This window comes from Pseudonaja textilis, chromosome 1 (genome assembly GCF_049901715.1).
Source record: "Pseudonaja textilis isolate UNSWEBS1 chromosome 1, rPseTex1.2, whole genome shotgun sequence".
NCBI lineage: Eukaryota > Metazoa > Chordata > Lepidosauria > Squamata > Elapidae > Pseudonaja > Pseudonaja textilis.
This window is the reverse complement of record NC_141990.1, coordinates 16,731,103-16,756,314: the sequence shown is the minus strand read 5'-3', so window position 1 is coordinate 16,756,314 and position 25,212 is coordinate 16,731,103. Positions and strand designations below refer to the sequence as shown.

At 41.0% G+C, this 25,212-nt stretch overlaps 1 protein-coding gene across 1 annotated transcript in view; it reads left to right on the top strand.

The window, feature by feature from the left end:
• The window catches only part of CUX1 (cut like homeobox 1), a 335,407-nt gene that overhangs the window by 300,521 nt on the left and 9,674 nt on the right, over positions 1-25,212 (top strand). The window contains exons 15-20 of the mRNA XM_087926771.1: positions 16,409-16,545; positions 17,569-17,635; positions 17,857-17,969; positions 19,022-19,138; positions 22,923-23,006; positions 23,971-24,027. Coding sequence (XP_087782897.1) covers positions 16,409-16,545; positions 17,569-17,635; positions 17,857-17,969; positions 19,022-19,138; positions 22,923-23,006; positions 23,971-24,027 — 575 coding nt within the window. The remainder of the gene's footprint in view (positions 1-16,408; positions 16,546-17,568; positions 17,636-17,856; positions 17,970-19,021; positions 19,139-22,922; positions 23,007-23,970; positions 24,028-25,212) is intronic.

Below are 25,212 nucleotides of genomic sequence, written 5' to 3'. Positions count from 1 at the left end.
CTCCTGCTGTGGGCAATGATGAGTACTGTTGGATTACAATCTAGGGTGAGTTCTGAGTGTGTGTGGCCAAAGAGGGGCCAGATTCATTCAGGACTGGACTGTGTTCAGGTTCTTTATGAAACATTGCCATGGAGGCATCGTTTTTTTTTTCTCAAAATGGGATTTCCACACATACAGTGGTACCTCAGTACTCATTGTTAACTGGTTCTGGGAAATGCGATGAATGCCAAAAATGATGAGTACCAAACAGATTTTTCCCATAAGGAATAATATAGTGAGTCACAAGGCAGCCGACATCAACAAGTTCTAGCTTGTGTGTTAAGTACCAAGCAAACATTGAGTACCAGGACAAAATGTTCACAATCAAAATGCATTGAGTATCAAATTTGATGAATTTCAAAGCAGTTGAGCACCAAGGTACCACTGTGCATTCAATGCTTGTTTTTGTCTGAATCCACCTTCAATTGTACACTCCCAGTTATAAAGAGAATTGTAACCCAAAATCTGAAAGACCCTAAGCTGGGCCTAGCTTTTTGAAGTGTGCATTTAGACTTGCCGGTACCATAGTTTCCAGGGCAAGGAAACATAAGACAAATATAACTTGTCAAAGGGTTTCTTTCTACTGAACAATGTGTGTGTTGTTTTGCATTATAATGGTGTTAGCATAGTGAAAAGTGAATAGATAGCAATAAAATACCCAAGGATAGCTTTTATAACCCAAGATCCAATCTTCCTACTGGCTGGACAAAATATCTATTAATGGCAGTGTGCTAGTCTCCAGCAAGGGTGCCTAAACTTGGCAACTTTAAGACTTGTAGACTTCAACTCCCAGAATTCTCCAGTGAGTTTGAAGTCCATAGGTCTTAGAAGTTGCCAAGGTTGGACACCCCTGGTGTACAGTAATATCTTTAAAACTAGAATCAGTTTCAGTCCAATTCCAGATAGCAAAACCAACCATATTGAGTTGGAACCAGGTAGAAAGGTGTCTTCCATTAACAAAACAGATATTCTGTATTTTATAACAGAGCACTATAAATATAAAAATTGAAAAATGAAACATTTATAGAAGCAACCTCCAACAAGCAAGGATATGAAATCTGTTACAAAGCCCTGAGTTACTGAAGTGTAGGCATTCATAGATGCTATTCTTTTTCTTCTTCCTCACTTTCTCAGACTGTGAAATCAGCCCACTGTTCCATTAGGCTTTATTGAATACTCCCACATCAGCATTTTCCAGCTTGGCATTCCTGCCATTGTATGGTATATGAAGACTACAATTCCCCAAATGCTAAGCATCAGGACGGATCATCCCGGCACAAGTTTTAGGGGCTTCAGGATATGAGAGGCTGCCCAAGCTCAGGTGCACTGAATATCTGACAGAGCTAGATTGTAGCAATTGTCCCAATCAGGGAGCGGATTGCTTCCTTGGACTACCTCTCTTACCTGCTAAACTAGCAGAATAGTGTAACTCTTTAACTTCTGTTATTAATTTTTCTCTTTTTCACAATTTCCTGTTTTCTGCTGCTTTGTAGTGCATCCATCACTAAACCCTTGTTCTTTTATTATTATTATTTTAAAAGATGCGTGGAACAATCTCCGGAAGTAAGACAGAGTGAAAATCTCATCCACTTTTTAACAACAAAAAGCTTTTTGAGACAATTCCTGTGGCTCTTTCATACAGTTAATTGGTGATTAATTAATAAACCATCTGACAATTCCCTCTCTTCTGAGGAGCCGCAATTCTTTTGTCATGAGCAAAATACAGGGAAGGTCCAGGGAAAATAAGATCCTCAACATAGATTGACTGTGGCCTCATTTTCTTCGTGGTGGGGAGGGAAATGGTATCTACAGCAGGGGCTCCAACCTTGGCAACTTTAAGAAGCTGGCTGAGGAATTCTGGGAGTTGAAGTCCACAAGCCTTAAAAGTTGTTGGAGATCCCTGATCTACAGCATCGGGAAGTCTCTCTGTAAATAGGAAGCAAATTAGCTTCAAAAGGTTTATCAATAGCTTGATTTTCACTCCAGTGGAAATAGTTTTGGTTTCTGAGGCCACAATACAGAAAGACTAGGTGTGGTTGTCTTAATACAGCAATTTATTTTCAGTGGTTTTGTTTGCATCGTAGATGATTTTTGTATATTACGTGTCTGCATGACATCTTTCCTGTTGGCCTGGCTATGCTGTAAAGATATACTGTATACTCTGTCTTGGTTGAATTCCAACTGCAAATCCATTTAGCATGTGGATAGACACATCGGATTGTCCAGGGTGAGAAACTGGATAAGGGGACATAAAGTGCGCCATGCTGTGTCACTTATCCAAGAAGAAGCCCCATTAAAATCAGAAGGGCTAACTAACAAGTAAACATAAATAAGACAGCAATATCAACGTTAGGACTGCAAAATAGTTCATTTGAAAGCTTGTGATCAGAGCACCTCGTAAAGCCTTGATTTTTCAGCCCTCAGTCAGCCTAATAGTCCTCAAAAGTGTTCTGGAATCTTTAAAAAATAGCTCCCCAAATGCACTGAACATAGCTAATACTTTAGACAGAATGTGATAAACTGATACCTTGTGTTAAGTAATAAATTAATATATTGACTAAATCAAAAGAAATTATACTACTCTTCCTTTATTCTTAGGGGAACAAAACATGTTCCAGGATCTGATAGTACAATGACAATCTTTAATGTTCTTTTTGACTGTGCAGCTCTTGAATTCAAAAGCAGAAATGTATTCTTGGCACAATGCAGGACCAGTCTGCAATCCCTTGAAGTAGCTACATGTTTTTGTGAGATTGTCTTGCTGCTTTCCTAGACCAGCCTCCCTTATGTTAGCAGCCTGCTGAACACCCATGGTCTTCAACAGAAAGTATTCTAGACAATTCTAATTACAGTTACAACTTATTGGTGATTAGACACACTAGAGAATCAATTTAAAAAACTGCAGGAATATTAATTGAACCTTTTTCAGATATCGTTGTACCTCACTGCCCCTTGTCACTGAGCATTCTATCTCAATCATATTCTTTGGGCTGATGGAGTTTGGAGTCCCCAGAGCTTTTGAAGGGCCCCTGTTCTCAATTCTCAAATCAATCATTTATCCTTTTATTGCTTGTAAAAGAGTACAGTAATGGAACCAGGTGCCTAAATCATCCCTTTTTTCCTCTCAAGAGAAAAAAAATCTCTGATTTCCAGAGATCAAAGGCTTGCTTTAGCTAATTTGAGCATTAGATCCAAGATGGACCCTACTTCCTTTGTGTAACTCTCGACGAGCTGAGCTGGAATCAGCACCCCTTATTTTCATACCTGCAAAACCTTAAATGATAAAATTGCTTATAAAATGAATAAATGTTAATTGAATGAACTTGTCCCCTTGTGCTTCAAAAGGAAGGGAGGACAACTCTTAATTCTGGGCATGCTAAAGTGTAAACTATCTGTTGTTTGGCACATGGTGGGCAAAAGAAGGATCGTGCCATAATCACTTAGCATTGGTTTCCTTGAGAGAAAATGATGCGTTCATAACATGGTTCTTTACTTTGCTTCTCAGGCATTGTGAATTTATGTCCATCAGGGTGCAGTGTGGCCCTTTATAATTAAAAACGTGGGTCGGGGCACCTGCCCACCTCTGAGGCAGGGAACGTGTCTTTACAGTTGCCACAAACTTTGTCTCTTATACTCTTCCCCTTTTGTCCCTTCAGCTTGTCACATCTTCCTCAAGTTTCATTCTGTTCCATACTTTCAGGCAAACTTTTTTTAGACATTCTTGACAAAACTGGAAGAGTTTTCTGCTTGCTTACTTGCCCATCATAATTTCATTTCCACACCCTAAATCATCTTGATCCATTCTCTTTAGCTTCTAAACTATAAACGCTCTTCCACAGAGCTCCAATCAATGAACAAGAGAGGCACTTAGAGTGATGGTGATCAAATTATAATTTGCTAGCCCTCCTCCACTCACATAGACACTTTGGGGTACCGCAGCTGCGCATTGCAGAATTCCTTTCCTTTTCCTGATCATTCTGCAATAGTATTGCTAGATAAACACAATGGCAGCCATCTAATGATCATCCACATCCAGAGAGTAACCTCTTATCTACCAAAGCATTAACTTCAGCTTCTGGGTCTTTCAAATTGGAGCACTCAGTAGAAGCTCATTCCAGTTTAACTGGGACTTCTTCAAACAGAACAAATGCCTCGGCTTTCCTGTCCTATATAGCACTTACAAGTGATTTGATTTTTATTCAACTATTTCTCAAGCATGTGTTTAGGTAAATGACCCTTAATAAAGTTGTTCTTTAGCCCCTAATAATCTTGGCTGCAGACTGTCTGTGGACACTTCGCATCTGAATAAGTTCATCTGCATAAATGGACATGAGCTTCAGTCAAGATCCATAGACTCTTGTATATCTGGTTTGTTTGTAAATATGTATTTTTAAAAACAAAAAAGTTTATTTAAAGATATTTTGAGCTGAAGAGTTTCAAAAGATAGAAAAATGGGAGCACAAATGCATGAGAATCTAAGCCAGACTTATGAGATATTTGAAGGGCTCTCAGCCTCCTTGAGCCTAGGGAGTGAATCCATGAACAGGCATTTTTCCCTTTCCCAAAATGTATTGAGATTGGAAAAAAAAAAAAAACTTCCCTCTGAAAGACAGCTTTCCTCTAGCAAAATTGCTCTTAAAACCTCTGTGGTTTCCACCCTGAGTTTTCAAGTTGTCTTTTTTTTTTCCTGCATGACTTGAGAATCCCCATGATACTTACTAGCTGTGAGGTTGCCTGGCAGCATGGACTATACTACCGTGCAGTAGTGGTGGTCCTTGAGTGACATCTACTAGTTTTCTCATCTTTGTTTTAAGAGTTCTTCATTCTTGCTTGTTGACTCTGAGCTAGACTCTATGGTACAGCAATGGCAAGCCATCCAGTGTTGGGTGGTTCCCACAATAGCTTGCCATTGCTTATGCTATCGGGGCTGATGGGTAGTGAAATCCAAAGCATCCGGGGGTCATGTGGTTGCCTGTCCTTGTGCATGGCAATGTTCAACTAGTCCCCATGGTGACCTGAGGTGCTGACTGGAGGTTTTTCAAGGCTGCACTTCAACCTGCTTTGGGATTTGTTAGGAAATTATCTTTTGGAAAGGGACAGTGAGAGAGGGTAGCGGGACTTAAACCTTAGAAGCAACAAATACTCAGAAATAATATAGATCTCAAAGCAACCATTTGTATGTCTTTCTTTCCCACCATGATAGTTTCATGTTTTATCCTTTAATGGTGTTAGGTACACCACTCTGCCTAGTTATTAGCTGGCCATAGAGGTTTTTTGCACACTTACAGTGATGTGTGTGGGAAAGGTGAGAACTTTTTGGAAGGAAAAGAGATTGGTACAGTGTGGAATTCTTCTGCGTGAGGGTAATACAGGTAGTCCTCAACTTACAACAGTTCGTTGAATGATCTAAGTTACAGCAGCACTGAAAAAAAGTGATTTATGACTGTTTTTCATACTTAACGGCCATTGCAGCATTCCCCATAATCATGTGATCAAAAGTCAGAACTTGGCAACTGACTCGTATTTATATGGCGCTTGCAGTGTCTTGGAGGGATCATGTGGATTATTTTTTCCCAACCTCTGACAAGCAAAATTAGTGGGGAAGCCAGATGTCAGGCCCCAAAACGGCCAGCCTTGAGCGAGCCAGATTAACTTAACAACTTTATCACTAACTTAAAAACTCCAGTGATTCGCTTAACAAGTGGGGCAAGAAGGGTCATAAAGTAAGGCAAAATTCACTTAACAGATGTCTCAATTAGCAACAGAAATTTGGGGCTCAATTGTGGTCATAAGTCGAGGACTACCTGTATTGAAGAGAGGCAGCAGCATATGGGAAAAGAGAAAAAAGTTGAAAAGTCCTTGTTTTTCTTTTTAAAAAAAAGCAAATAATAAAAGATCCAGGGCCCTGGAAGTTAGAAGTAAAATGTCACTTGGTCTTGGGGGCAAGATTGTCCTGCTGAAGGCATCCATTTCTGGCATGCTGGTGATCCATTTTTCCAACAGGAAAACTAGCCCACTCACCCATCTTCCCCATCTTGTCAGGCAGTTGGAACCTGGAGACAACGATGAGGGGCGGAGGAAAGAAGCTTTTTTAAGAAAGAAAGATTTTATTGTGATTTTTTTTTTTAAATTTCTCTCTGACTAGTCTATGCATTTCCAATTTTAAAAGCCGTTTTCTGCTGATCTTTCCCCCACCACCTCAGCCCCCGTCTCCCCCCAAAATCAGGCACTGTGTAATCTTATTTTGAACAAAGAATTATCTCTGAGGAGTGCCATATCTGCAAATTTGGAACTTTAATTCCAAAGTAAATGGCAGTCTTGCTTATGTTTTTTTTCCACACAGATACATAGACACAAAATCCAGTTGGAAGGTCTTGCATATTCCAGTCCTATTGAATTGGGGGAGGGGGGGTGCCTAATATTTTGCCATTTAGTTATGCTCTGAAGAATTTGTTTTTATTTTATTTTATTTTAATTTTTTATTATTTTTCTTGCATTTGTGCAATAACTACTTGCCATTTTACTGGGCTGATCTTTGGACTTGCCCTGACTACTAACACAGCACAAAAATGAACTCGAAACACAAAAAAAGGTGTATTTTTTTTCCTGAGAATATTTTCTTTTAAAAAAAAAATATTGATAAGCTCCATTTTATCCCCGTGTACTTGTGGTGTCCAACATTTTTAGCAGTATTTTATAAATATATATATAAATATATAAATAGATATATATATTATTTTTTTCCTGTAACGCACTAAGTCTTAGGTGTTTTTAGAAGCTCGTTTCTTATATTCAGAATCACCAATTTTAATGAAATACCCTCACAAAGACCCAGTTGACCAAAAAAAGCCTTTTTTTCTTTCTTTTCTTTTCTTTCTTTTCTTTTTTTTTTGTACACGTAGCTTTGAGAGAAGCTGCCCTGTTGTGTTGCTGTGATTTCATCTTTTGTAACATTTTATTTCTTGTTCAAAAGTTTATTAAAAAAAAAGAGAGAGAGAGAAAAGTTTTATATGGCTGGCAGTGACAGAGCAAAAGACTCCTTCCCTTGGTGGGAAGTGGTATTTTCTTCCCAACCTGGGTTAGCCAATGTATGTTCTCAGCACTGTACAACAGTCCCTATATGATATGGAGAAGCAATATCACTGTACGAAACTCACATGATGTATTATTATAATTATTATTATTATTATTATTCACTAGCACCCTAGGTGTGATAATTGAAGTAAATATCTTTTATACAAACACAGTGATGTCTGGGTTGTCTTCCTTGGGACAGGCTGAACTCAAAAGCAGCAAACATTACTCCAGCAGGCAGGCTTACATTGTAATTCCATGGTTTAATAATTTGGTGGAGTTTTGCAGTTTAATTCAGATGTCTGATGCCACACACTGTCTAATGCTCTTCATAGGAACTTTTGGTGTGCAGCATTTGGAGTGCCAACATATTCAGATGTTAAATTAATTGGCCTTATTTTATATATGAAGATATTTTTTATTTTCATTTTTTAATGTTTCTAATGTATTTGTGAACATACTAACACACACACAATTTGCAAAAACACCTGTAAACAAAAAAAATGAAGATTAGAAAAGAGACAACCCTAAACCAACTAAAAATGCAAAACAAGAAAAAGAAAGAAAATCTACCTTGTATTTTATCATTATCAATAGTACTGGTTGACTAATAAATGCATTACTGTAATATAATTACAGTACCAAATATTATTGAAAAATGTCACAAAATCTCTGCCATAATACCACATGATGTATCTGCATTCTGGTTTTTTGCAGCAGTAGAAAATATTCCCTTTTCCAAATCAGATCATATACTTCCAACAACCATTCCTTCACATCTGGAATAATCTCAATATTCTTATTATTTCTCAATATTCTTTTAGCCATTGTGCATATTCAATAGTCATAACTTCTGATAAACAGATTTGAAAGCCATGTAGTTTAAAATTACATTGGTATCTTCATTATTTAAAAGTTTTCCTGTTAACTTATTTTCCGCTTCACGGTGCTTTACAGCCCTCTCTAAGCAGTTTACAGAATCAGCCTATTGCCCCCAACAATCTGGGTCCTCATTTTACCCACCTCGGAAGAATGGAAGGCTGAATCAACCTTGAGCCTGGTGAGATTTGAACTGGCAAATTGCAGGCAGGCAGCAGAAGTAGCCTGCAGTACTGCATTCTAACCACTGCGCATCTGCAGCTCTTATGAATAAGAAAGATATTCTTATTTTTCAAAAGAAAAATATTATGCTTTTTTGATAGAGATATTTTTGTGTGTTTTAATTCTGTCACGAATTCCATCAGGAAAGAGCAACTTGGGTGCCTGAGGCGACCAAAAATATATTTCATTGCCTATCCAGATGCCTAATGAAATATTGACTCAACTACAGGTAGCTCTTGACTTAGGACCACAACTATGGACCAGAATTTCTGTGGCTAAGCAAAGGTGGTTGTTAAGTGAACTGCTGATTTTATGATCCACTTTGTTAAGCGGATCACTGCCGCTGTGAATCCTGTGATTGTTAAGTGAATCCAGTTTCCCCCACTGACTTTGCTTGGCTGGGGAGGCTGCAAATAATGATTGCATGACCCTGGGAAGCTGCACCGATTGTAAATACCTGCTGGTTGCCAAATGCCATTTTGATCATGTGATCTTTGGAAAGCTGTGACGGCAATAACTGTTGAGAATTGATCGTAAGTCACTGTTTTCAGTGCCATCGTAACTTCAAACTGTCACTAAACGAATGATTGTAAGTCAAGGACTACCTGTATTCTTTTAGGGCTGGATAGCACTTTGGATTCAATTTGTAGACCAGGATGGGAAATACAAGATATACATACTTTTTTTTTAAATCACCATTGTTTTCCAACTCCTTAAGAACTGCAAAATTGAAATTGTTTATTTAAGTGGCATGCCATTCTTTCTATTTTTTAAAATATGCTTGGAAACGCCTTTATGCTACAGGGCTAGACCATGTGCAACCATCAAATTTAATAAAATAACAGAATAACAGAGCTGAAGGGACCTTGGAGGTCTTTTAGTCCAACCCCTTGCTTAAGCAGGAGATCCTACACCATTCCAGTCTCTTCCAAACAACATAATTCAAAATATGAGACACAAAAAATTTTTAAAGCAACAGTTGGGTTAAAAAAAATAGATGAAAATGCAGCCCGATCTTGTTAAATCTTAACAAATTAAATGCCTTAAAAGCAAACAGAACAGATGTCTGGACTGTAAGGACATTGCAAGGCCAGTTTGCTTTTTGGCATCACACCCAAGGAAGGCCCTTGCCTTGAAACGCATGACCTGCATGGATGTTATTTGGAAGAGAAGCAGAGAAGTTGTACTGCGGAGCTGAACATCTGGCAGTTTGATCATCTGGCAGTTAGAGGAAGCCACCCCACTCCCTTGAGACTTGATAGGAGGGAGTTTCAGGGAGGGGTGTGCAACTTGAATCTCAAAATCCCACAGCTCTTTTGCTGCTCATGACACCATCCTTACCATAATAGTTGAACATTGAGAGCTTAGGTACCTGCCATTTTGAGTAGGAAACCAAAAAGTCATAAGTTTCGTAAGAAATGGCCAGCACTGTACAGATCGAACTTGGGAAAGTGCAGAAAACCCCAGCTTTAGGCCCAGCATGTGACAACAACACCCCACCACTGGCACTTTAGCATTTAGCATTTTAGCATTTAGCATTAAGAGCTGTGGTAGTGCAGTGCTTAGAATGCTGCAGGCTACTTCTGCTGACTGCCGGCTGAATGCAATTTGGCAGTTCGAATCTCACCAGGCTGAAAGCTAATTCAGCCTTCCATCCTTCCTTGTCTGGCCTTCAAGTGCTTTAGAAAATAGCTTGACCCCTTCCTCTCTGTGGCAGCCCCTCAAATATTGGAAGACTGCCATCATGTCTCCCCTGGTCCTTCTCTTCACTAGACCAGCCACACCCAGTTCCTGTAACCGTTCTTCATATGTTTTAGTCTCCAGTCTCCTAATCATCCTGGTTGTTCTTTGTACTTTTTCTACAGCCTCAACATCTTTAGGATAGGATGGATGTCCAAGTTATTCAAGAGAAAAACCCCAAATGCAACACTTACCAGATGCTACACTGACAGGATGATCCCCCTGTACCTTGTGGCCTGTCACTCTCCCAAATTATAATGTTGGGTATCTATTTGAACAACTGAAACAAAACATAATGTTCACTTTCTAGCCTTTAAAAGATTAACCGTAACACATTAAATTGTCCTTTTGCAAAACCTCACATCTGTTGCTAAATGCTGAGAGTAGAGCTGACTTTATAGCAGCTCAGTTGTTGAAAAGACCATTTGCCTAAAAGTTGTAATTTAGGTGCAGTTATAAATGAAGGAACAATGGCTACAATTTAAATGGAAAGATAACAACATGCCACCATTGTAGAAAATGACAGCCAGGTATCCATGTCCTAACAGATAATAAAAGGCAACGTTAATGATCTTCTGCTTCTCTTCTTATGGTTGAGTTTTGTTTTTTAATCAGGTTTAGACCAGATTGTTCTTCAAATAGTGTGGGTCACATAGAGAAAGGAGAGGAAAATGGTGGGATTGGGTTAAGCAAGCTATGGGTGTCACATGGCTTCCTGACCTTATTTTTCCAGTCCAGAACATTTCAAGACTATGCCGTTAAAATCTAGCTGCAAAAATGCCACGAATTCTTATAGACAAGCAAAATGGGTGCATTAAATTGCTTTCCAAAATTAGAAGTATTTTTTTAAAAAAAAACAAACCCAAAAGTTTGACCCTTCCACTGTGGTGACAGCCTCATATCACTAGTCACGTATCCAGAAGCTATCCACCTCAATAAATGGTGAAGTGAGCTTCCCCCCCACCCCATCCCATCTTCACCAGTAGGGTTAAGTTTCCTCCCCCTCCCCCCCCTTATTAAGCAATCCTCTGCATAGTGAGAGGGGAGAAGGCATTTCAAAGCAGAAGCATCTCAGGGCAACAAAGAGAAAGCATTGGGTGGCACTGGATTCCCATTTGCGTCTTCCTGGTGTCCCTGATTTCAAGCGCGATCTCAAAAGAACTTGCCACTACTTGAAGCTGCTCAGAAATGTCCCCACGAGACAAGCCCAAGTAGAGCAGCCCTCAGGCTGGACTATCACTTTTTCTAGGGGTTCCTGCTTGTCCTCTTGCCTTCTTCCTCTAGGGTAGGACTGTGTGTTTTCCTGGCTGAGACCTACACTCCCCCCTTTCGTAGCACGTCACACAAGGTGTGCTTCAAAGCAGGGCAGGGACAAAAAAAAAAAACATGACTGCTTTGACTTCTATTATATTTTAAATTTTAATTCAAATAAAAAGCATTGAATGCCAAACATTAATACAGAATGCTTTGGTCATGCATTTAATAATTTCTGTCTTCACGTTAAATGAAACCCATTTTCATTGTAACAACTTTGGAGTTTCGTACGGGCCACTTTTAGGAGCTACAGGTGGCCCTGGTGTCTCTATACCTTCTGCTATAAGCCCAACTGATCCTTGCAGGGGCTGTGAAGGGCAAGGCAAGGCACTGCTGCTGTGTCTCTCACTTTGGTCCCTGCTTGCAAACGGGAGCCTCACAGAATCCTAGAGACAGAAAGGGCTACCTAGACCATGAAGAGCAGAGCAAGAATTCAAATTAAAGCATCCTTGAAAGAATAGATGTCAAATCCAGCTGTGAAAACATTCCATGAAGCTCATTATCTCCCTCAGTTCTTACTTTCATTTAATGCTTTCCTAACATTCAGTTTAAATCTGCCTTCCTGTAAACAGAAGAATATTCTTTATTGCTATGCTATCGAGGACCACAGAGAAACACGTCTTTACTCTTTTCTTTGTGACATCCCTTCCGATATTTGAAAACTGCCATCAGTTTCCTCCATGGTTGCTTTCTCTTCATAGTATAAATATTAAACATTGTGGTAGAATGTAGTCTGGAGTCACGGGAGGAGGGGCTCTTTCCCAGAGGACAAAGAGACAGTGAAGCTTGGGATGTCTGGTAGGCAGGAAGAGAGCAATTTCGGGCCCCCTCTAATAATTCACAGAGCACGCCTGTAGTTATTGCAGAAATTTGCTTTAGTCTGGCAAGATTCTGTTTGTAGGCAAGTAACAATAAAGGTACTATCAAATGTAACTTCATGTTGTACTTGTTTCTTTGGGTCTGATGATACGCAGTTTCCCAGTCTTCTCTCATAAGAGTCAGATTCCAGCTCTCTAGCAATATCCTTGCACTTCTTTTGATCTGTCCCAGCTTCATTTTTTCTTAATGCAGAGTACCAGAACAAAATGCATTCCTTGAGGTGGAATACAGAATGGAGGGGAACTATTCTTTCCATGAGTTGAAAACTAGAAGGGAGATGACTACTCTGTAACAGGAAGGAGAGAAGCGCAGCAGGCCAAGAGGCCTCTGCGCTCAAGTTCTCCCTGTAATGCACTTCACAATGTGGGAAGACCTAAAACATACATTTCAAGGCTCTCTCACGGGGAGAACCAATAAGTCTGACTAATGTCCCATGTCAAATGATAACTTATGCAGGTTGAAAAATCAACCGTTTAAGATGCTCTAGAAAGCATCATCCTTGTATTTTTTTTTATAAAACAGAGGCCTCTAGTGGTTTGGTTCTATACTGAACCATTTGTTTATATGTAAGCTTGCCAGTAGGTTCTTTAAGTATAAAGGACAATAAACAAACACACTCGTAGAATAAAGAGGCCAAATGTTCACTGAGCTGATACTAATTACCAGGAAAAAGTATACCTATATGGCTTTTCTGCGGTCAGGAACGCCAAAGAAACTATGGACAAGCCACTTTCTTGTGCCAGCTGGAACATGGCATGCTGAAGTTTCCAATCTCACCCAGACTTGGCTTAAATAGTTTCTCATAAGTGGAGGAGGGTGATCTAATTTATCATCTGGAAAGGCCTGCTAAGAACATTCTAGGGGGAGGTGACTTTTTTTTTTTTGCATCTGTCAACTCATCCTCCCTTTCGACAGTTATACATCTGTTTGTTACACCAACAAGGTTGAGATAAACAATGTAAGTCTAGGACAGCAGTCTCTGAGCATCAAGGTCAGTAGGAGACAAGGAGGGTAATAAAAAGCCAAGCAAATAAAGCAATGTGGGGTGGTATAGAATAAAACTTGTTAAGGTACCAGAGAAAAGTGGATCACGCCACTATACCTCATTTCCATTTCTATATGCATGAACACCACAATGCCTCAGATTATGTCTTGGACTCTCAAAGGGAGGAAGGTTTAGCTATCAGAAGGATCACAGCTGCAAATTCAGCTCTCTCTGTGTTTTGCATATAGACATTGCTTAAATTTTGCAAAAACTGAGTAAGAGATTAACAAATAATCTAGGAGTGACATGATAGCAGTGTTCCAATGTCTCAGGGGCTGCCACAAAGAAGAATAGTCAAGCTTTTCTCCAAAGCACTTGAGGGCAGGACAAGAAGCAATGGGTGGAAACTAATCAAGGAGAGAAACAACTTAGAACTAAGCAGAAATTTCCTGACAGTTAGAACAATTAATCAATGGAACAACTTGCCTCCAGAAGTTGTAGATGCTCCAACACTGGAGGTTTTTAAGAAGAAATTGAACAACCATTTGTCTGAAATGGTATAGGGTTTTCCGCCTAAGCAGAGGGTTGGACTAGAAGACCTCCAAGGTTCCTTCCAACTCTGTTATTCTATTCTGTTCTGTTCTATTCCATTCCATTCTATTCTAAATACAGGTAGCCCTTGATTTACAATCGTAGTTGGGATCAAGATTTCCGTTGCTAAGCAAGGCAGTTGCTAAGTGATCAAATCCAAAGTTGCAACCTTTTTTGCCATAGTTGTTAAGTGAATCACATGATTGTTAAACAGATCCAGCTTCCCCCGTTGCTTCTGCTTGTTGGTAGCCAACTGGCAGGTTGCAAATTGTGATCCCCTGAACCCTGCAACTATTGCAAGTACATGCCAGTTGCCAAGCACCTGAATTTTGATCACCTGGGGTTGCTGCAATGGTCATAAATCAAGGACTACCTGTATTGCATCTCTGATCACCTGAAAGCCATGTAGTCTAAAAGTCCATTTCAAATTACTCAGTCTTAAAGGGAGGGGGACTCAGACAGGGTTTAGTGGCAACCTCTCCAGCTGTGGCCAACACTGGCCAGAATTTTCCTCAGTTTTTTTAAAAGAATGTATGTCTCTTGAATAAACATCAGCTGAATTACATGGACAAACCCAGCTTTCTCTTGATTTTGGCCAATCCTGGGTTGTTAAGTCTGGAAAATTTCCAGTTATTTAGCACTTGCATGTCGTTGTGGTCTCTTCAAGTTTGGCGTGTGGTGCTTTACATTTGCTTTAAATTTTGTCGTATATTATTGTGATTTAATGCCATAGTTTTGTTCTCCCTTTGGCCTGGTATCTTCCCTGGAGTTCTTTCATATATTTTTTTTCCACACAAGCTCAACTCTCCTTAACTTGTTGTTTGTTTTTCCAGCAAATGGGGAGAAGATGTTGCTTGGCTTGCTAATCTTTTCATTAGACCCTCCTTCATTACACCTTAATCTGCATTCCGCTGCTTTTACAGTAGATTTTACAGTAGATTTCCTACTTCATATCAGTGACACAATAGCAATGAATAAAGATAAGCAATAGATAAAAATAAGACTCTGGCAGAATGCTCACTGTTAAATAAGGTTATACAAATTCAGTTCATTGTAACAGGATGTGAGTGTCACTAATTGTGAAATCCAGCTTAGTGTAGAGGTTAAATCTAGGATAACAACTGGGAGACTGTGAGTTCTAGTCCTACCTTAGGCAACTGGGTGACCTTGAGCCAGAATAACAGAGTTGGAAGGGACCTTGGAGGTCTTCTAGTCCAACCCCCTGCTCAGACAGGAAACTCTATACCATTTCAGACAATCTATCCAATCTCTTTTTAAAAACCTCCAGTGTTGGAACATTCACAACTTCTGGAGACAAGTCCTTCCACTGATTAATTGTTCTAACGGTCAGGAAAATTTCTCCTTAGTTCTAGGTTGCTTCTCTTCTTAATTAGTTTCCATCCATTGCTTCTTGTCCTGCCCTCAAGTGTTTTGGAGAATTGCTTGATCCCTTCTTTTTCATGACAGCCCCCAAGATATTGGAACAATGCTGTGATGTCATGCATAGTCCTTCTTTTCATCAAACAAGACATACCCAATTCCAGTCGTTCACACTCAGCCCTAGAAGGAAGGCAAGGGTTAATCACTTCTAAACTTTTGCCAAAACAAAAACCAAAACCCAGAGAGACTGATCACGGCTGTTGGCAAGAGTCAAGACTTAGTTGAGGGCACACACACACACACACACACACAAATCTAATAGCACTGATGCAAGAGTAGACATCAGTGCTATTAGATATTTTTGCGTGTGTGTGTGTTTGCCCTCAACTAAATCTTGACTCTTGCCAACAGCCTTCAATCTCTATCACTGTTCATTCTATCTATCTATCTATCTATCTATCTATCTATCTATCTATCTATCTATCTATCACTGATATAAAAGTTATATGATTACATCTATCACTGATGTAAGAGTAGACAAAGAGTTTCCATCCATGATGTGGTGGCTCAGTGGCTAAGATGCTGATCTTGTCGATTAGAAAAGTTGGCAGTTCAGCGGTTCAAATCCCTGGCACCGTATAACAGAGTAAACTCCCATTACTTGTCCCAGCTTCTGCCAACCTAGAAGTTTGAAAGCATGTAAAAATGCAAGTAGAAAAATTGGGACCATTTTGGTGGGAAGGTAACAGCATTCTGTGCATTTAGTCATGCCGGTCACATGACCACGGGGACGTCTTTGGACAGTGCTGGCTCTTCAGCTTTGTAACAGAGATGAGCACCACCCCCTAGAGCCGGAAACAACTAGCACGTATGTGCGAGGGGAACTTTTACCTTTACCTAAGAGTAGACAATTCCTAGATAACCCCAGTTTCTGCTCCAGTGAGGAATTATAGTGAGGTGTTATAATGCTCTCTTCTAATTTTAAAACAAGTTTATATTGCAGAGAGAACATTTTGAAAGGAGCAGCCCTCCCTCCTCCCCTTGCATTCTTACTGTGTTGTATGTTTATACAGTATACATAAAACAAATAATTTGTGGGTCAGGTTATTCAGCACTTCTGTTGTTCTGCCCATTTGAGGGGGAGCAAGGGGTCAATTTTATCAGGATTGTTTAACTTTTCTTCCTCTTCTTGCCTAATTTGGTTTTGCCTCCTGGAAGCCCAGAAATGCAGCCAAAGGTGCGATGTTCTCAATACTTCTCTGGGGTGATTTGCAACAATAAAGGCATCTCATTCTTTCCCGACAGGCCGCTGTACTGATTTGCAGATCCAGTTCACTGAAGCTGTCTCTGCAGTGGCCGACCAGAAAGATCTGATTGCAAAGCTGGAGCATGACCTCAGCACCATCCAATCACTGTCTACCATGCATCGCCCAGATGCTGAGGTGAGTCCCTGAAGAAGAACCTGCTACTTGACAACAAAGACAGTCAGCCAGGGACCATGTAGAGGAGACGCCATCTGTAATATTAGTGTGAATGGTTTGGTTTTTTTCCAAAATAATCTATAATGATCCAAATTTGCTACTTGGCTTGCCCCATTCTTTATCAGGATACCTATCACTTTTGTTTGGGGGAAATACTCTGATTAGCAAGAACATCGACCTTTCCTTTAACAGATTTTAATATATTTAACAGAGTTGGAAGGGACCTTGTAGGCAGGGGTGGGGTTCAAATTTTTTAACAACCAGTTCTGTGGAAGTGGATTAGTGGTCATGTTATTGGCTGGGCATGGCCAACTCAATATCACTCACATCGAGGCACCCATCTCCTTGCCTGGCCTCTCATGACTGTGGGGATGCTGCAACAGTTGTAAGCGTGAAAAATGGTCATAAGTCACTTTTTTCAGCGCCATTGTAACTTTGAATGGTCACTCCACACAAGCAAAGTACCAGCAAAGGAGGGGAAAAAAATCCCAGCGAAGTTCCTGAGACAGGAAGTCTAGTCCTACCAAGAATGTAATAAGGGTTAACCGAAAGACAGTTTCTGTAAGCAACACCAGAATGTTTCCTTTCTGTCTTCCTTACAGGATTAGGCCAGTAATTTCTTCTAACAACCGGCTCTCCAAACTGCTTAGAATGTTAACAACCGGTTCTAGCGAACAGGTTTGAACCAGTAGAATCCCACCCCTGCTTGTAGGTCATCTAGTCCAAAAGCAGGAGACCCTACACCATTTCTGACAAATGGCAGCCCATTTGAAAGCATCCAGTGAAGAAGCACTTTTGGTGGACATAGCAAATGATCATGCCCACCAAAGCCAGAGAGAAAAGTAAAGTTTAATGGAAGAGCCAGGAGCGAAAAAAATAACTAGCTCCAGCTTCTGATCATCTATGCGGCATGAAAACTTACCTTAAAAAAGGAATTTTTTACCTGCCCATTCATTTATTTTCTTCTTCTTCTGTTTTCCAAAGGGTGCTGACATTCAAAACTTGGAGACTGTCCCTGAGCCCATTAAAGAAGCAACGGCACTTTTCTATGGTAAATGTCTCATTTGGATTCTTCTCAAGCACATTGTTGGAAAACATTTAACCACTGAATCAGCAAGAGAAGTGGCAGAATCCATCTTCATCTGCCACAATTCTTTCTCCCATCGGGTTTGTAATACATCTTGCAGGCCGAACATTTTTTCCGTATTCCATGGGTCTGGCTTTTGTCCCCATCTTCATCTTCTTCATCTCTAACCACAGTCTGTTTTCCAGGCCAGCCATCATCAGCAAGCATCCAGATTCCAGAAGGTCAAGTAGATTCTCTGCTCTCCATCATCTCTAGCCAGAGGGAGCGTTTCCGGGCCCGGAACCATGAGCTGGAAGCGGTAAGAGACAGAGGAGCTTTCTCACCCCTAAATCTGGATGGGGAGATTGGATAAGATACCCATCCAAGTGCTAGAGGCCAGAATTAACAAAGGCGTTCTTTTTTCATAGGTCATTTTTCATACAAACACACTGTGTTTGTTCATTCATTATACTACGTTACAGTATTTAGCTGCAGTTAAAATCTGCTTAATAAACCACAGATATCAATTGTAATATATTAAACAAGTAACATTAAGGTGGCCAAAGAGTCAGTTTTATTAGATACCACATACGAGTAGCAACTTGTCATAAGCTTGGAATCTCTCTTGTCCCTTCCTCGATATAAGCTCGCACCGGTTCTTCTTTTAATTTTGCCGTCACTCTGGATTCTACTCATCTGTAAAATGAATAAAAGAGGCCCTCTTAACTTGAGTCAGATCAGTACTGGTTTATCAATTAGAGGCAATTGAATCTGCCTCTTACTCCTGCTACTTCCCTCCCCCTTTAAAATGGAAAAGCCATGAATGAAGTTTGTAGGGTGAAATTGTTGAGAAAGTTCAGGAAACTCGTCTAGGGAGATTCTCAGTCATCCAGGTTATGGTTGTTCCAAAGGTGCTTTTTTCAAGAGGCAACTGGACTTTTTGGTTTGTCTTTAAAGACGTTTTGCTTCTCATCCAAGAAGCTTCTTCAGCTCTGACTCATTCCCTGCCATCCTGTCAGAGCTGAAGAAGCTTCTTGGATGAGAAGTGAAATGTCTTCAAAGAAAAAACAGAAAGTCCATTTGGCCTCTTGAAAAAAAAAAAAAACTTCAGGGGAACTTCTTAGTTCCAATCTGAACATTACTATGAATTTGCCAAATGGTTTTAAACAAGATAGTTGGATAGTAAACATTTAGGCAGAGTGAATATTGAGAAACCTTGTGTAAATTATCGCTCTTCTTATGGTACTTAGCACTTCTTTTCTTCTGTAAGATTATTATGGAACGCTTGTGTTTTGATTAGGAGCTCTGCTTCTGTGCTCTGTTTCTAGCATCCAGGTATTATTTTGTCCCTTTATCCTCTTTTAATGTCAGGAGAACCATCTGATGCAGCACACAATGCAAGCACTGCAGAGCGAGCTGGACAACCTGCGAGCTGACAACATCAAACTTTATGAAAAAATTAAGTTCTTGCAAAGCTACCCAGGGCGGGTGAGTCTGCAAAGCAGAAGGATAGCACAGCAAGTTGCCCATTTCGTGACCTGGTAGCAGAAACCTGGGTCTGTGTTTGCAAAATGATCCAGTCCATCTTCATTTTTTTACCATCTTCAGGTAGTCCTCCTTGACTTTACGAGCATAATTGAGTCCAGAATTACAGTTGTAAATAGTGCCGGTCATTAAGCAGGTCATGACACGAGCAACTCAATTTTATGTTTTTTTGCAGCAGTCATTAAGTGAATCTATGGTCATTAAACAAATCCATTGGCTACAATGTACAATAAATCACAATCATATGACTGTGGGATGCTGCAAACGGCTGTAAAAGTGGACTGGTTGCCAAGCGCCCAAAATACAATCCCACGACCATGGTAGGGTGTGGCCATCTGCACTTCAAATCTGGGTCATAAGTATCTTTTGGAGGAGGTCCGTCATAAGGGGAGGACTATCTGTAGAGTTCTATGCATCATTCTATGCGCTACAAAATGTGATAAGTTCAGTTGACAGGGTTCCAAGTAATACATCCATTTCAAAAAGAACTCCAAGGCAGGCAAGTTCCTCCAAGAACAATGTATTAGGATATACCATATTGGCACAAAGCTAGTGAAAACCGACTCTAAAAGTTTCCGCGGTTTTCATCTGGTTAAAAGTAAACATTAGTCACTTCCACCAAAACAATCAGTCACATGGTCCAACCAGCATAGATTCCAGTTGCTAGGTGACCTCAGACTCCTCCTTCTGAACACCAGCGAGAATATCCTTGGTTGGTTCCCAAGGGACAGCATTTTATTTTGGCTACAGTACCCCACCTATCTCTATTCCCTCCTCCCTATCCTACAGTTCCAGTATGTGTCAACACTGAAGCAGAAAAATAAAAATGGCCTCAGTTTAGCCCACGTCAGTGTTGACATTACTCCAGTTTAGTCGGTTTAATCTTCTATTTTGGTTTGCCTCTCCGTCCCCATGACCTGTTATGACAGAATAAGGTGGATTAGCTCTATGGAGGCAGGCCTTGTAGCATGCAGTCCTCGGTTGCTGAACATCTCCCTCTGTTGAAGCAACTGCCTTGTTGTCCCTCATCTGTTACTTTTGGCACACAAAGGCCTAAAAGGGAGTGACCAGAATGCCTGTTGTGCCGCTTTTGCTTTTACTGATGTGATACCAGGGTAGACTTGTTCGTGTTCCAGGGATGGCAGAATGCCCTCTGGGGATTAGCAATGGGGAGGCCTTCTCTGGGGTGAAATTCATGCTCTGGAGTTCTCTTCCTCCTGAAATTTGCAAGCATCCTGCAGTTACTCCCTTTAGACCCGTTCTGATTGGGGAATTCTAGGCTTTGAAGTCACACATCTTAAAAGTTGCTACGGTTGAGAAATCTGCTTTAGACCCCTGCGGAGGTTCTTTCTTCCATCCCTCAGTTTTCCTTGGCTAATAGCTGGATGTATAGTTTGGTTTAGAGTCTTTTCCGTTCCCTCCTCCCCATCATTTGTGGGAATATATATTTTTGACGTCACTCAATGTATTATTTGTTTCAATGCTTTGCCATGTGACAGCGAGAGAAAGGTAATCATCCTTTTCTCTTCTGTCTTGAACAATCGTTAACTGCCAATTACAAAGAGAACCTTCCAATTGATGGGCTATGTAATTCTGAATGCAGTTACTGGGGACAAACCCTGTGGGCAATCTATAATAGCCATCCATACTTTTGGTACCTCCAGATATAAGGGCTTTTTAAATCATACGGCTGAAGGTCGACCATCGTATGGAAGGTTGGTGTATCGCCTTCACATTCTGTTTGTGTATTATCAAGAACTACATGGAAGTATTCCGTATGGGATAATTTTTCATTTAGTTTGAACATTGGCCTGATCACTAGATTCAAAGAGCTGTGGCTACGTTTTCATCCCAGCCACGAGTACTGAGCCCAATGATGCTCATAAGATTGTAGAACCGGAAGATAGCTCATAAGTCATCTAATCCAACCTCTCTATAAACACTTTGGACAGCCAACCTCTCTTTGAAGCCCTCCAGTGAGGAGGATCTAGTGAAATCCCACTTCCAAAAGCTATACGTACATCCATATACATCCTCTTCCAATCAAGTCCGTCCAGATGTGTTGGCCTTAAAAAGTAAAGGTTACCCTCACACATATGTACTAGTCGTTCCCAGCTCTAGGGGGCGGTGCTCATCTCCATTACAAAGCCGAAGAGCCACTGCTGTCCGAAGACATCTCCGTGGTCATGTGGCCGGCATGACCAAATGCCAAAGGCGCACAGAACGCTGTTACCTTCCCACCAAAGTGGTCCCTATTTTTCTACTTGCATTTTTACATGCTTTCGAATTGCTAGGTTGGCAGAAGATGGGACAAATAACGGGAGCTCACTCCATTACGCGGTGCCAGGGATTCGAACTGCCAAACTGCCAGCCTTTCTGATTGACAAGCTCAGCGCCTTCGCCACTGAGCCACCACGTCCCTTTTGTGTTGGCCTTAGAGCCTCCCAATCAGAATATACCTGGAGATCAATAGATTGAGAGAACTTGGAAACATTTTCTTTGATTCTGGTGTCCCTTTTGATATTATTTAACCCTGGACCTCTGAGAGAAGACGCTGTGTTTGAATCAAAACCATTGATTTGTCTCAAAAAGCCAGCTTGATTTCCCATCAAGCCCAATTCGAATGCCTGCTGTGTCTTTGCTCTCCCTTCTTCCCCTGTATGTCCCCCTTGCCTCCAGGAGGGAGAGCTCTTCCCCTTCCCAAGTCCTCTGGTGAGCTGTAAAAGTCCCAGAATCTCTTGTCAAAAGAGCAGCTGAGAAGAGAGCAAAATGCTTTTCTTGGGAATCACACCAACCGATCTTGCCGATCTCCTTTCCTCCAGAATTCTTTGAAGAGAAGTATCTTTTCAATGATCTACTAGGATAGTTGGTTTCAGGAATCAGTGTCCCCTTGGTCAAAGGAGGGACACCATATGGTCTACAGGCTGCTCCCAGTTTTCATGCCCCTTAGAGAAGACGGGGAGAAATGTTTGGACCCCTTCGTGCAACCTCTAAGATGCATAATTGGCTGGTTATTTCCCCCCCAGGAGAAAGTTTGATGAGACCCATGGAGTAACCTCCTGCAAAAGGTTTGACCAAGCAGCACTATTTGGATCCTGTTCAGTCCAGTTATATCCCTTCTCTCTGCACACACAAACCAATTAAATTGAAAATGGTTAAGTACCTCCCTCCTATATTTCTTCTTCCTGCAAGGCTGTTCCTGGAGAAGACTTTTATGGTCTGCTTGTCCCACAGCACCTCTTACTTGTCCACTTTGAACTCCCACTGGGGTTTTCCTTGTGTCAATCTGACTTGCCTCCTATCCAACAGCTCAGGATGGTTAATCAAGCCCATCCTGCTGGGAGGGAGAGTGGTTACTTCCTGAGATCAATTCAGGGGTGCAGCCAATTGTCCACAGGGGCGAGGGACTCGCCTTCACTGGCTATGTCCAAGCAGAGGCTAAATAGTCTTTTTTTTTTTGCTTAATTTGGATTCCTGTAATGCAAAATTGCTTATACACTTAATAACCAAAATGAGTTCTATGGATTCCATTGTCGAGTTTCTTGCTTCAGTTTGTCATCCATTTAGGCCATTTTGGCTACATAAGCAACACCACTTCTCTTGTACTGAACCTTCATGTGTGAAGGGGAACAATCGCTTCGGTGTTACTTCTGAACTGACCATTTTCATCCGTGCAAGTCACCAGGGACTAAGCATCACTTACAAACCCCAACGGTCTCTCTTCCAGGGATCTGGCAGTGACGACACAGAGTTGCGTTATTCTTCCCAATACGAGGAACGCCTGGATCCATTCACCTCTTTCAGTCGAAAGGTAGGGATCTGTGGGGACCTTTCCAAGGGGGTGGGGGGTGGGGAAAGAGACCTTTTTAGTAGGATGGAGGGTGCAGAAATCCTAACAATAATCCTCCAGCATTTGTGGTAGCAAAGATTTATCTGGCCTGTTCTCAAATGCTTCTGCCAGATTCGGTCAGAACATGCCAAACATGGCTTCTACCAGGCCTACATAAAAATGATAATTTTAGCATTTTTTTCATGGCATGGTACTTTGAGCTGTTTCTTCAATGCGACTTGGTGCCTTTCAGTGGTGGGATTCAAATTTTTTTACTACTGGTTCTGTGGGCGTGGCTTGGTAGGCATGGCGTGGCTTGGTGGGTGTGGCAGGGGTAGGTTACTGCAAAATCCCCATTCCCTCCCCACCCCACTAACCTGCTTTCCAGCTCTGTTCTCCTGTGAAGGGCAACAAAAGAAGACCCAGCCGATCAGGAGGCAGAGAATACATGGGGACAAGGCCAGTCAGAGGTGGTATTTGCCGGTTCTTTGAACTACTCAAAATTTCTGCTACCGGTTCTCCAGAACTGGTCAGAACCTGCTGAATACCACTTCTGGTGCCTTTGATAAAATAATCTTCATTGCCTTGACTTGTAACCTTGTTACAAGAAAGCAACAGCATTCTCATTTTAACGTTGGCAAACTGAGGCTGTAGGATATGATCTAGTGCCACTGAGTACAAAGAGGGTTTAAAATTTAAAAATGAAATGTTACTTAGATGGGTGCTTTAGGCTGAGATATCGTGCATTTCACTGCAATTTGGTTTAGATGGCTTCTCTTTTAATTGATTGATTAAAAAAACGCCTAGTAGAGAATTGAACCAGCATCATTTTGCATTATAGCACCAAAGAGATTAAAACTGGAATTAATTGACTGGCTGATTTTTCTGCTCCTCCCTTGGGAAAACCAGTGGTCTTATCTCTGCTGTGTGACTTTTTTATTTGCAGGAACGTCAGAGGAAGTACCAAAGTCTCAGCCCGTGGGATAAAGCCACCCTTAGCCTGGTAAATCCAAATGCTGAAATCTACTTGCTGCAATTAGTCAGTCTTCACGATGGGAGCAGCAGTCACCTTTTTTGGGACAGTGCATGTATTACAACAACATCTTTAGCTTTGCTAGATCCTTGGGAAGAATCCAGTGGTCAAAAATACCAAATCCATTTCAGAACTATCTAACACTAAAACACAATCAACAGCAATGATAATTTGCCATTGTGTGTACTCCCAGTTCAATCTTTTCCATAGGGAAAGCTTTCTCTACTTGGTGGTTGGGTGAATCCTGTCTTCAGACTGTTTCCATACCTTTCAAAAGAAGGCAGTCAACAAGATACGACCCGCTTTAGTCCCACGTATGGATGCATATAAGGGCATCCCATAATGGCTGCAGGAAGCTATACATTCATCACACAAAAGGGAAAACCTGCCCAGCCTCACCCAGTCAAGATTGGCAGGCCCTGGTTAGCATCTTAGCAGCTGCAGTGTTCATAGGAATGATCTGAATTAATGAATTCTGTTTTTTTATTGGCCACATAAGGAATTTGTCTTTGGTACATATGTTCTCAGTGTACATAAAAAGAAAAGATACATTTGTCAAGAATCATAAGGTACAACACTTAATGATAGTCATAGGGTACAAAAAGGCAATCAAATCATACTAGAAAACAGTCAATATAAATCCTAAGGATACAAGCCACAGAGTTACAGTCATACAGTTACAAGTGGGAGGGGATGGGTGATAGAGAGTGATGAGAAGATCAACAGTAATAGTAATGCAGACTTTGTAAATAGTTGTACAGTGCTGAGGGAATAATTTGTTTAGCAATGATGGCATTCGGGAAAAACTGTGCTTGTGTCTAGTTGTTCTGGTGTGCAGGGTTCTATAGCGTCGCTTTGAGGGTAGGAGTTGAAACAGTTTATGTTCAGGATGTGAGGGGTCTGTAAATATTTTCACAGGCCTCTTTTTGACTCGTGCAGTGTACAGGTCCTCGATGGAAGGCAGGCGGGTAGCAATTGTTTCTTTCTGCTTCATATCTGTAATGTGAAGGAGAGAAAATATGCACCCAGTGTAGGAGTCCAGCAGATCAAATGTGCTTTTCAGAGAGATTTTACCTCATAGCTCCCCGCATCAGGATCCCTTTCTGAAGAAGAAAAATGAAGGAAAGGGAGAAAGAGATGCCTCAGGAACTTTAG